This window comes from Pezoporus wallicus, unplaced genomic scaffold, assembly GCF_028554395.1.
Source record: "Pezoporus wallicus isolate ANWC-B61680 ecotype Strahan unplaced genomic scaffold, APGP_CSIRO_Pwel_v1 contig_8393, whole genome shotgun sequence".
In the NCBI taxonomy this organism is placed as follows: Eukaryota; Metazoa; Chordata; class Aves; order Psittaciformes; family Psittacidae; genus Pezoporus; species Pezoporus wallicus.
The window spans coordinates 130,533-143,364 of record NW_026642958.1 but is presented as its reverse complement, the minus strand read 5'-3'; the positions used below and the strand labels follow the sequence as shown (position 1 = coordinate 143,364).

At 40.5% G+C, this 12,832-nt stretch overlaps 1 protein-coding gene across 1 annotated transcript in view; it reads right to left on the bottom strand.

Moving 5' to 3' along the window:
• Nucleotides 1–3,588: 3,588 nt before the first annotated feature.
• Nucleotides 3,589–12,832, bottom strand: part of LOC130612020 (hippocampus abundant transcript-like protein 1) — a 31,673-nt gene continuing 22,429 nt past the window's right edge. Inside the window, exons 9-11 of the mRNA XM_057433310.1 lie at nt 6,599–6,711; nt 5,612–5,709; nt 3,589–3,817 (exon numbers count right to left, since the gene is read on the bottom strand). Coding sequence (XP_057289293.1) covers nt 3,624–3,817; nt 5,612–5,709; nt 6,599–6,711 — 405 coding nt within the window. The 3' untranslated portion in view covers nt 3,589–3,623. The remainder of the gene's footprint in view (nt 3,818–5,611; nt 5,710–6,598; nt 6,712–12,832) is intronic.

Genomic DNA, 12,832 nt, shown 5'->3' with positions numbered 1-12,832 from the left:
GGTCGCGAGAGGTCCTCCTTCCCCTCTACTCTGCCCTGGTGAGACCGCATCTGGAATATTGTGTCCAGTTCTGGGCCCCTCAGTTCAAGAAGGACAGGGAGCTGCTGGAGAGAGTCCAGCGCAGGGCAACTAAGATGATTAAGGGAGTGGAGCATCTCCCTTATGAGGAAAGACTGAGGGAGCTGGGTCTCTATAGTTTGGAGAAGAGGAGACTGAGGGGTGACCTTATTAGTGTATATAAATATATCAAGGGAGAGTGTCAGGAGGATGGAACCAGGCTCTACTCAGTGGCAAACAATGATAGGACAAGGGGTAACGGGTACAAACTGGAACACAAGAGGTTCCACTTAAACTTGAGAAGAAACTTCTTCTCAGTGAGGGTGACGGAACACTGGAACAGGCTGCCCAGGGAGGTTGTGGAGTCTCCTTCCCTGGAGACATTCAAAACCCGCCTGGACACATTCCTGTGTAACATTATCTAGGTGTTCCTGCTCCGGCAGGGGGATTGGACTAGATGATCTTTCGAGGTCCCTTCCAATCTCTAGCATACTGTGATACTGTGTGATACTGTGAAATTAGTATCTTCATTTGTACGATTTATCTGAGCAGCTTTTGAATATTTCACTACAGCAGTTTCATCAAAAGGAGTAAGAAACTTTGAAAAGCATTTGCTTACTGCACTGCCAGTTATTTAAAAGGAAATTAAGAGAGATGCTTAATTTTTACTATTTATGCTCAACAGAGCAGATACGCGCTTTTTTCTTGACTAAGTGCATCAGATCTGTTCTTTGATGGAACACTGTGACCTGTGGTAACATTCCAATTTTCCTACTTCCATGAGATTTAAAAAAAAAAAAGTAATATTCTAGTCCTCTAGAGTAATAGAAATGAACATATACAGGCAATTAAAAAAAAAATATATTAAGCTCAATCTGTTAAAAAAAAAAAACCACCATAAATGATGACCACTAGACTGTGTTCTCCTGCATTTACTCTACAAATTAAACAACTGAAATTTGCATCCAGACTTTCCTGTCACCACTGTTTGAACATGAAAGTTTATAAACCTATTATACCTAACAATTTGGTTTAGTACTCTTGTCAATCAATGATCACAGAAGACTATAACTGAAAGGTACAATACAAAGTTATGATGATAATCAGATTTCCAGTGACTTTTTATAACGAGTCTTGATTATTAAAACTTGTAATTAGAATGCTTCTTACTGAAAATTTATTAGCACTTAATAAAATCTAAATTACATTTTTTGAAGTATGTATACCTGTACAGCAACTCCTAGTTATCAATTTAAAACACTGAACAAAATCCAAGCTAGGCTTGTACACATCCACTAATTTCCTAGTCTAATCTTGGTGCATTCCCTAGTTTTCACTTCCACTCATTTTATTTAAATTAATTTTTAAAGCTATGTACTGTTTAAATTGGGGAGTTCTTTTGCATTTTATAATAGACTTAAACATAAGAATTAGTTAGTTTGGGTTTTCTTCCCCCGAATAATAGTTTTACATATTAGATGCCTAGTAACTATTAACAGGGAGAGATATAATTACAGATTTTTAACAAAGCTTTGAGTACACACATAGTAAGAGCTGTGCCACTGAAACAAGTTACTCAAATAGTTACTGATTTTGCTGCACTGATAACTAAAAAATACCTACTTAATAATAAGTAGGTTTTTAAGAAAACATCTGAAAGAGCAGTTTAATTTATACTTGCAGCTTAGAAAAATCATTTTTTCATACAGAAGCTCTAACATTATGCTTCAGTACAGGAATTTCTTCAACCAAAGCTTTAGAAAATTCCACAACGTAAGTTTTGATTCATTTATAACTTACTGAAGCAGTCAGTTCCTTCATTGCATATATTTGGGCTACTTCAACAAAAAGAACCATGAGAACATTCTTGCAGTAACAAAACATATTGAAATCACTTGTGACAGAAATGTGTGTACAAGGTCAAAAAGGCAACAGACTCCCTGTCCCCAAGAAAAACTTATGTGATTCAATGCTTTAAAAAAGAGTTCAAGAGCAAAAGTTCGAGTAATGGAAGCATGACAAAGCTCTCGAAAACCTGAAATCATTATTATAAAGGTTTTCCAATATTTTACTACAGTTTCCTTTTTGTGCAACAAGAAGAATATCTTTGCCCCCTTACTCTACTTGGTTCGCTTGAGCAAATTACAGAGCACCCCACCGCATTCTCAGCATTTTGACAAAGTAACAACATAGTAGCTGCAGAGGTCAGAGCAATCAAGCAAAAAAGAAAAAAGGACCATAAGATCTTCCAAATTCTGGTAAGAACACATTTGATATTTTGGAAGCCAAATAGGAAAGAACAAAGCAGGCAAAAATGCAGACCTGAAACAAAGTTGGAAGGGATTAAAAAAAGAAAAGTCAAAAAATAAAAGAGATTGGAGAGACTTATTGAATCATAGAATAGTAAGGGTTGGAAAGGACCTTAAGAACATCTAGTTCCAACCATCGTGCCATGGACATGGACACCTCACCCTAGACCATGTCTACCAAGGCCCTAACCAACCTGGCTTTGAACACTGCCAAGGACGGAGCATTTACCAGTCATTTGGAAAACCTGTTCCAGTGCCTCACCACCCTCAGAGTAAAGAACTTCTTCCTTATATCTAATCAAAACTTCCCCTCTTTAAGTTTGAACCCCTTAACCCTTGTCCCATCACTACCGTCCCTAATGAAGAGTCCATTCCCAGCATCCCTACAGGCCCCCTTCAGATACTGGAAGGCTGCTAGGAGGTCGCCACACAGCCTTCTCTTCTCCAGGCTGAACAGCCCCAACTTCCTCAGCCTGTCTTCATACAGGAGGTGCTCCAGCCCCCTGATCATCCTCGTGGCCCTCCTCTGGACTTGTTCCAACAGTTCCATGTCCTTTTTATGTTGAGGACACCAAAACTGTACATAATACTCCAAGTGAGGTCTCACAAAAGCAAAGTAAAAGGGCAGGATCACCTCCTTCAACCTGCTGGTCACGCTCCTTTTGATGCAGCCCAGGACTTCCAGAGAAATGTTGTATAGGATTAACTTCTCTCCTCCTCCAGGTAAGAAAGGATGGTGAACAGAACAGCACTGTTTAATTTAATGTTTTAAATTTTTAATTTAATGTTTTAAACATGCTGTTTAAAAAAATAAAAAAAAACAACAAAAAGCCACACAAAAAACACAAAAAAAAAAACCACAAAAAAAGCCCAACCCCCCCCCCAAAAAAGAAAAAAACAACCAACAAAGAAATCACCACATAATTAACCTGTTGCTGTGAGGTTAAAAGATAAACCTGTTACAATTTACTGAGTTACCGAAAATTATCTCCCTATTGTGAAAATTTCACTTTTCACTCTAAGTCAGAATTACAGCTGTGTTTTGAGTAGATTTATGTGAAAGTTAACCAATTCTGTTAAATACTGAAACCAAAGCTGCTACTACTGTAAATCTGAATATTTACTATCAAGTTTAGCTTACAAGTGATCTTAATGGTTCAATAAAGGTGATAGGCAGGAATTACATAGTTTAAGAATCAAATATCAAGACTTTAAAATCAACCAAAAATGACAAGATTTTTACTCTTTTACCAGTGTCTACACTGCAAAGTTCACATCAAATTTTAAACCTACCTCATCACTGGGATCTTGCATTGTTTTTTTTCCAGAAGTCTGATCAGGTGGCAATTCACTGAGCTCCACATGAAAAAGAAAGAAAATAAAGCCATACAGTGCTGGTCCCAGGCCATTGCACAGACCTCTTACTCCAGTTATTATTCCTTGGACAACACCTAATGAAGAAAAGAAAGTAAGAGCAGGATTATTATTTTTTTCTAATCAAGAATTAAACCTTGGGAGCCAACAGCTCTAAGCGTATTTTAATGGTTGTTCCAAAATAGAACATCACATAATTATTTCTACACATTACAATCTTAAGAAATATACTGAAGAAAACTTCCCTGGATTTAAATAATTCTCTGCATTACCAGTCTGTTACTGTACTTGCACGCTACTGGGAACAAAATGAGTTTTGAAAATGAGTAAATTTATGTGCATGTTTGCAAGCCTAGTGTTCTGCATTAGTTCTTCCACCTTCACCTAAAGCCTACAATGAAGAAAGCAGAGGTTAAGTGTGGTACCTGCTCAATTTATTTTCAAGTGAAATTTAAAGTAATCCATCTATGCGTTAAGGGCTGCTACTGGCAAAATACACACAAACTGTAACAGATTTCTTCCCCTTAGTCTAATTCCAGGATTTACTGTAGTATCAAATTTTGAGGCAGTATATTCACCAATACTGTAGTAAATTCACAATACTAGACTGGTTGCAGTTTTATGTTAGATTATTTTAAAAGCTTGATTAATCAGAGTTCTATGGGTGTCTTTCTGTTTCAACTTCATTAAGTGATTGTGACAACAGTGTAAAAAGGTTTTTGACAATCTTATAGATTAAAATTCTATAAAACACTATTCTCATAATATCAGTAGTCTGGACATCTGCTTCCTCCTTAAGGCAGTAATAATTTCTAAAAGGAAAGAAAACATGCCAAAAAAAGGAAGTTACCCAAATTTTTCTTCAAAGGCTAACATGTAAACTTAAATTCTTTGTGCCACTAGGTGGCAAAACTTCACTTTAGAAACTACTGTATTCATGAGCTATTAACTGTAGTTTCCTCTATGTACAATGAAAAAAATCAGTGATTTCTGTCAAGTAAACCATTTCATGACATTATAAAGTCTTTCAAAACTCTTAAATTACTCTTATTAGAAACAAAAAAGGGGGGCAGGGGAATAATAAAACAAGCCATGTAAAATACTGTCTTTTGTACTTTCAAACTCAATAGAAATCTCCCTTTTAAAAATATGGTACCTCCCGTATTTAACTGCAGTAATCTAACTCCAAGTTGTACAATGTTACAGTGAAACTGAGAATTTATACGGACTGGGTTTTTTTTACAGAGAACACTAAATCCAGTTATTTTATGCCAGTGTTATACTTTGTGATAACTTCCTCCCTCACTTCATTTTAAATGAAGAGTTATATTTGATTGTTCATTCCCCTTCATATTAAAATCAATGAATTCTTCAGTTTTCTCAGACCTTAAGCTTCCTTTTCTATTTCTTGAAAATCTTAAGTATTATAGCAAATAGGGACAAATTTTCACATAAATAGAGCTACATGTATGTTTCTTTTAATCTGGTAAAATGTGGGTTTAGTTTCCATTAAAAATATGGCATTGTTACAATAATCCTCATTATCTATTTAGAAAATATTACTTTTAATAAAAAAGAGGAAGGAAAAGAACCATAAAAGTTACCACTTCTGGTTTTGCTGCTTTTGTGGTACTTTTACAGGAATCTAGACGTAGCTGGTCAGACAGAAACTATGTATTTCGCAATGCAAATTTGATGAATTTGTGTATTTCCTTTCTCTCTAGATAAATTGACAGACTTCCACAGCTGCTACCAAAGAAGTCATTATTCATCAACATATTTGAGAAGTACACCTAGATAAGTATTCTGATTTCTAGTCAGAAGTTAAGAAAGCAGTCTGATGCTGGAACAGAAATTCATTCAATACTCACCTTGTTGGTCTGACTCTGCATTTCGTGAAATCAGAGCACCAATTGCCGGGAATGTAATGCTTGACATTGCTGCTACACCTCCTGCTACCCACATCATCCTGTGTTAAATACATAATATGAACTGAAAATGAGACTGCTCATATAACTTCCCTCCACCCCTCCAAAAAGTGCCACAAGGGTACCTTTAAAAGTACTCTTACTAAAACATCTAAAGACTGAAAATCATCCAGTATGGGCTTTCTTCCTACTTCCCTCCCACAAATAACCCTGAGATTGTTGGAACAGAAGCATATTTGATACTACACTACCTTCACAGCAAAGGAAAAGATGGGAGTGGGAGTGAAGTAATGCACAGACTTTCCCTCTCCAAAGGCTGTACAAAGGAACAATGTCACTCACAGGGTGTCCCAGTGAAGCTGTCTTCTACCTTGTATAACTCACTACAAATTGCTCTGATACAGAACTAGTGTTTATCAGTTAGTACAATAAACTTTGTAAAGAAACAGCTGTTCCAACTTTTCTGTTGACTTCACTTCCAGTTTTTCCAACAGAAGAAATTCAATATAGTTTCCAAGACCAAATACATTTATAGTAGGAGAATAGCATGTTAAAAAATAAAAGAAAATGAGGCCCAGTAACTGACTGATAGAATGGATATCTAGTGGAATTACTGGAGAGAACATACTAGCTTGTGAGTTTAAGGAAAAGTTTTAACCGCATTTGTAGAGGTAAAACGCAGCTGACCAAAATGATGCAAAGACTCCTTTTTCAAAAGGTCTGCTGGTCTGCAGCTTGCACTACATACCCGGAATATTCTATCATTCCTACATGTGCAAAATGCAGATGGAACTTTAATAGTATAACACAAGAATGCTCATTTCGCAGAGCATTTACATACTCATGATAACCACATTAAATGGCAGAATTTCTTGGGAAAAACATTTTCAGTTCCTTAACAGATATGTACCTATGAAAATGTTTGCTTACCAAGACTGGGATCCAAAACCATACCAAGCCAACTGAAGGATTTGAAAGCCAAGGCCAAGGAGAACTGTATTTTTGTTCCCTATAGACCTCATCAAGATACCAAGAAACACAGTCTGCAAGAGAAATTGGTTAATCCAAAATTTATTTTAAAAAGCCAGATTGCTAAAGTATTATCTCCTTCTACACAAGATATTTCAGAAGAGCTTTCCACTGCTGAGAAAATTCACACTATCTGTGCTCTTACTTTCCCTGTATTAAATCCAAAATGCAGACTAGTCATAATATCTGATATACAAACATTCTTAACTATTAAAGGATTTTTACTTCAGGACATTGAGAAGCATATGTACTGCCTTCTCTATGGATGTTTTATCTCAATGTCTGCTTCTACTGTAAACAGGCTTTTGTTTCTGCCTCTACAATTCTGTTTCACTGCAGTCTAGAGAGTTCCACAATGAATGCTTGTATCAAGTTAAGATAGTACAGGCTGGATATTGGTTGAATTTATCAGTATCTATATACTTACTATGTCACTTAAATTTACTAGTATCTACATATGAAAGAAAAAAAAAAAAGACTCAACTCAGACAAAAGTAATCTCTTTAGGTCAAGTGAATTACTATCCAAACTTACAATTAAACAACTAAATACTGATGCTTTTCCAACTTTACCACATACAGTGAAATTTGAACAAGGTCAGTTCCTAGGCATCTTAGATTACATTTCCTGCTGACTCTTTACACCACTGATACGACCTTTTTATTTCCTAATAAATCCTAATGGAAGACCACTGCTTTTCATCTGTTGGAAGTGTTTCTGCTGAGGGGCAAGGCAGTCTCAATCCAGGTACAACAGGAATACACGGCAAGAAGCAGGCCGTACATAGTACAGCCATGTATGTATGGACAACTTCACTCAGTTAACAGAACACACTTTTTTTTTTTTACATAAAAAGCTCAGCAACACATCAGTAAAAAGCCAAAGAAAATAAAACAACTGCAGAGCAGAACACACTTCCCCTCTCACACAAATCTTATACTAGGTTTCCTTCCAGACAAAGCTAGCTTGAAAGCCAAACAGGAAGAATATAGTAATTCTATCCACATGTGATCAGTTCTTTCGAGAAATATCCAAAATTCTAACATAAACCAGTTTTAGGAAGCAAAGGTGGTTTCAATAAGTGACACTTTTCAAAGAGTTCAAAAGGTTTTTCAAAAACTCAAAGATCTTCAGAAAAAATATGGGCCTGGATAAAATATGACTGGCAAACGTCAGTGCACATTAACAGCATCAGAACAAACCACACAGGAAGGATTAACATAATGCCTTGAATCGATAAGGAAGGACACAACTGACACCAGTAAAACTGGTAAACACGGAGAAATGTGTTGTTTACATCAAACCATTACGACCTCCAAGCTGCTAAGAATGGCAACAAGGTTACATTGTATATGCCATTCTTTTTTCAGTTAATACAACAGGAAGACAGGAAAACTGTACCCATAAAGATACCAAAGATCACACCATAAAAAATGTTTGATTTCTAAAGCGTATAAAGCACCCGTACAAAAATCAGCTCACTGTTCCCAATTAAGATATATAAAAGCAATATACCAGTTCTTCACGGTTCCTCAGTACCCATGCTGAGCCTCAATAACCCTCAGCAAACAATGTCAATTCCTGCGTTATCTGTAGGTAAATTTGACAGGAGCCAAATCAAGAGATGCAAGAACATGACTTTTGCTTAAGATAAGTCATTTCCCTTTCAGAAGGCCTTGTATTAAATAACCAACTTCCTACATTATAAAACAATATAGAACAAGAGTTCCAGTAAATTTACTGATCCAAGCACAGCAATTTTATTTTCATTTTCTGATACCCTGGTACAACAATTCTAAAAGAATTCAGATTTAAAGCAAGACATTTACCCAGAGTAGGAATCATAAAATCATAGAACGGTTTGTGTTAAAAGGAACCTTAAAGATCATCTAGTTCCAACCCACCTTCCACCACGTTGCTCAAAGCCCCATCCAACCTGGCCTTGCACACTGCCAGGGGTGGGGCACCAACAGCTTCTCCGAGCAACCTGTGCCAAGGTCTCACCACCCTCACAGTAAAGAATTTCTTCCTAATGTCTAATCTAAATATGCCCTTTTCAGTTTAAAGACATTACCCCTTACCTATCAGTACAAGCCCTTCTAGAAAGGGCCTTTCCAGACTGCTTGCAGGCCCCCTTTAGGTACTGGAATAACCTGCTATAAGCTTAAGCTGCTACAAGGGCTCCCCAGAGTCTTCTCCAGGTTAAACAAGCCCAGCTCTCTCAGCCTCTCTTCACAGGAGAGCTGCTCCTGCCCCCTGATCATCTTCATGGCCCTCTTCTGGACTTGCTCAAGCAGGTCCACGTGCCTCTTGTGTTGGGGGCCCCAGACGGGATGTAACACTGCAGGTGAGGTCTTGTGAGAGCAGAGCACATGGGGAGAATCATCTCCCTTGGCCTGCTGGCCATGCTTCTTTGGATGCAGCCCAGAACACGGCTGGCTTTCTGGGCTGCACATGCACATTGCTGCGTCATGTTCTGCTTCTCATCAACCAACACACTCAAATCTCTCTCCTCATGGCTGCTCTCAATCCATTCTCCATCCCAGCTTGGGATCGTCCCAAGCCACGTGCAGAACCGGAACCTTGCATTTGGCCTTGTCTCTGACAAAGATGTTAAACAGTGCTGGTCCCAATACCAGTCCTAGAGAGACACCAATTCTCATTGGTCTCCGCCTGGGTATCGAGCTGTTCACTACAACTCTTTTGAGTGCAACCCTCCAGCCAGTGCCGTATCCACTCAGTGGTCCATCTGTCAAATCCATGTCTTTCTAATTCAGAGTCAAGGATGTCATGCAGGACAGCATCAAATGATTTGCGGAAGTCCAGACAGATGATGTCACTCGCACCTTCATTACTCGCTAATGTCATAGCCCCATCTTGGAAGGCCACCACATTTGTCAAGCATGATCTGACAGTACCGATCACTTCCTTACTTTCCATGTGCCTGAGCACAGTTTCCACATGGATCTGCTCCACGATTTTGCCAGGCACTTGGGCGAGACTGATCTGGGGTCTTCTTTTTTTCTCCCTTTTTAAAAACAGGGATTCTAGTTCCCCTTTTCCATCAGTGGAAACATCACTGGACTGCCACAACTTCTCAAATATCATGGATAGTGGCTTAGGCACTTCATCTGCCTTTTCTCTCAGGATCTGTAAATGCCTCTCGTGGGGCCCTGTACACCCGTGCACTTCAAACTCCTTACACAGTCTTGAACCTGATCTTCTCCTGCAGCGGGAGGTTCTTCATTCTGTCAGTGCCTGCACTTGCCTTCTGTGACTTGTGCAGTGTGGCTGGAGCTCTTGCTGGTGAACAGCAAGGGAAAAAAGTCACCAAGTACCTCAGCCTTCTCCACATCCCCGGTAACAGTGCTCCCATTTCCTTAAACCAGGAGGCCACATTTCCCTGGTCTTCTTCTTATTGCCAGCATACCTACAGAATCTTTCCTCATTGCCCTTGATGTCCCTGGTGAGATTTACTTCTGTCAGGGCTTTAGCTTTTCTAACCTGACACCTAACTTCCTCTTTTGTCAGATGCAATGCTCCTGAACTTGAAGGTGGTGGAATATAAACCAGCTTTTTGGGGCCCCTTCTTCTTCCAGTGGTATATCCCATGTACCAAGGAAATCCCTAAAGAGGACAAAGTCTACTCTCCTGAAGTACAGGACAGTGAGCTTGCTATGTGCCCTCCTCACTACCTTAAGGATCTTGAACTGCACCATTTCCTGGTTACTGCAGCCAAGGCTGCCCTCCAGCTTTACATTCCACACCATCTCCTCCTTGTTGGTGAGAAGAAAGTCCTTGTTGTCTTCTCCATCACTTAAGAGGGAAGATATCATCAACAAATTCCAGGTACCTCCTGGATTCCTTACTTCCTGTTGTGTTCTCCCTCTAACAGATATATCAGGATGGTTGAAGTCCCATGTGCGGACCAGGGCTCTTGAACATGAGGCCACACCTAACTGTCTACAGAGAAGACCTCATCTACTTAGTCTTCCTTGTCAGGCAGCCTGTAGCATACCCCTGCTTCAAAGTCACCTGCTGCTGCCCTCCCTTTAATTCTGACCTATGAATTCTCAGTCAGCTCCCCATCTATCCCCAGGTGGAGCTCCATGCATTCCAGCTGTCCACTGTCACTGAGGGCAACAGCCCCTCTTCTTCTCCCTTGCCTGTCCTTCCTGAAAAAGCTTATATGCTTCCATTTGAACACTCTGGTCATAGGAGCCATCCCACCACATCTTCATGATGCCAAGAAGATCACAGCCCTGCAGGCATGCGTATGTCTCCACCTCCTTTTGTTTACTCCCCATGCTACATGTATTGGCATACAGGCATTTAAGGTGGCCTCCCAGTGAAGCTGACTTACTGGCTGGGGTAGCTGAAATTTTCTTTCTGCTGCTATTCAGGTGTTCTCCTGCTGACCTGCAATCCCTTTCCAGACTATGCATTTCTTACTTGCACTGGCATCAAACTGGTTAGAATGGTAAGAACAGTATGGATTCAGGTTCCTCTCCCCTGGCAACATTAGTTTAAAGCCTTCTTCACTACGTTGGCAAACTTATGACCAAAGATGGTCTTTCCCTTCTCTGACAGACAGGCCCCATCAGCCCACAGCAGACCAGGTTTCTCAAAGTGAGCCCCATGGTCTCGGTTGCCAAACCCCTGGCTGTGGCACCAGTCCATAACCTATAATCACTTAAGACTCAGCTGGCCCTTTCAAACCCTTCCCTCTGACTGGATGGATTAATGAAAAAGCTACCTGCACTCTGGAGTCCCTTAGAGCTGCTACAAGAGCTTTATAATCCTTCTTGGTACAGCAAGGAGCAGTCTGAGGAGGACCACTGGTGTCCATGTAAACAACAGCAGCAAATAATAGTGAACTTCACAAGACTTGGTAGTTTCTCAGTGACATCCCTGATTAGGAGCCCCTGGTAAACAGCACACCTCTCTAGAAAGTGCATCAGGTCAGCAAATGGGTGTCTCGTACTTCACAGAAGAGAGTCACCTATCAGTATCAACTATCACCTTTTCTTAGTTGTGTTGGTTGTTATACGGGGAGCAGACTGGGCTGCTGTATTTGGCTCCAGCCTCTCTTCCAGTGTGACAGGTCTTTCCTCTTTAGTCTAATGCAGTTCAGCAAGGGTACCTCTAGACTTTGGGGATGCTTCTCCCTCCTGCAGGTCCTTCCCACTGCAAGCTGCAATCCTGTGTTATTGGCCCATTCCCTTCTGTGGGTGCTGCAGGGGAATTCTTGTCTTTTTGGCTGTGGGTCCACAGCAGACTGTGCTTGGAACTAGCTATCTAACACCTTCTTAGTCTCCTTGATGCTGCACAGCCTTCTCACTGCCTCCCGCAGCTCAGCCACCTGTTATAGGAGGTTTTCCACTTAAGCACACCTTCTGCAAGCAGGTCTGCTTCCTGTCCCTATCCCAGCAGAAAGGTCTGAACATTTCCTGCACTCGAGTTCTGCTCTGCAGCCTCTCCCTTCAGCAGCTTCATCTGGGTGCAGGCATTGGAACAGATTCCCCAGCCAACACTGCAGCCTTTGCTCTCATGAGTGCCCACCACTCTGCCTTGAGGGTCTGACCTGTGCAGGTGGCCACAGAATGGTGCTCAGTTGCTGCGTTATTGGACTTCAAGTCTCTGTACTTGGCAGTGGAATGTCTGTCCTTCAAAGACACAGCCTCCCAAGTGAATTGCCATGCAACCCACTGCACCACAACCCAGTTGATGTGCTATGCCCTGTTGGACTGTCCTGTTGGTGGTGCTCCTGGTCACTCATGCTCCCCAGGGGTGCCATGTGTGGAAGCAGGAGGTGACCACTGTTACTCCAGGCCTCACACATCCCTAATCAGCCGTTGTCATGTGAGCTGCTGGCTCTGTCAGGTCTTAGCACTCCCCTGGCTCATGAACCTTCCACTCCATACACTGTGATCCCCAGCTCCTCTGTGAAATGTGTCTCCTCCAGAGCTGAACACCTCAGCAGGTTACAGAAAGAAATGAATATAACATTTAGTGAATGCAAGACATACTGGCATTTTAGAGCATGTAAGAAGTTTATAGACTTAACAGTCTGAAGAGCATGCCTTAACATACAGTTTGTACCATCTAATTAAATGCTAAAAAGAATACAGCTTA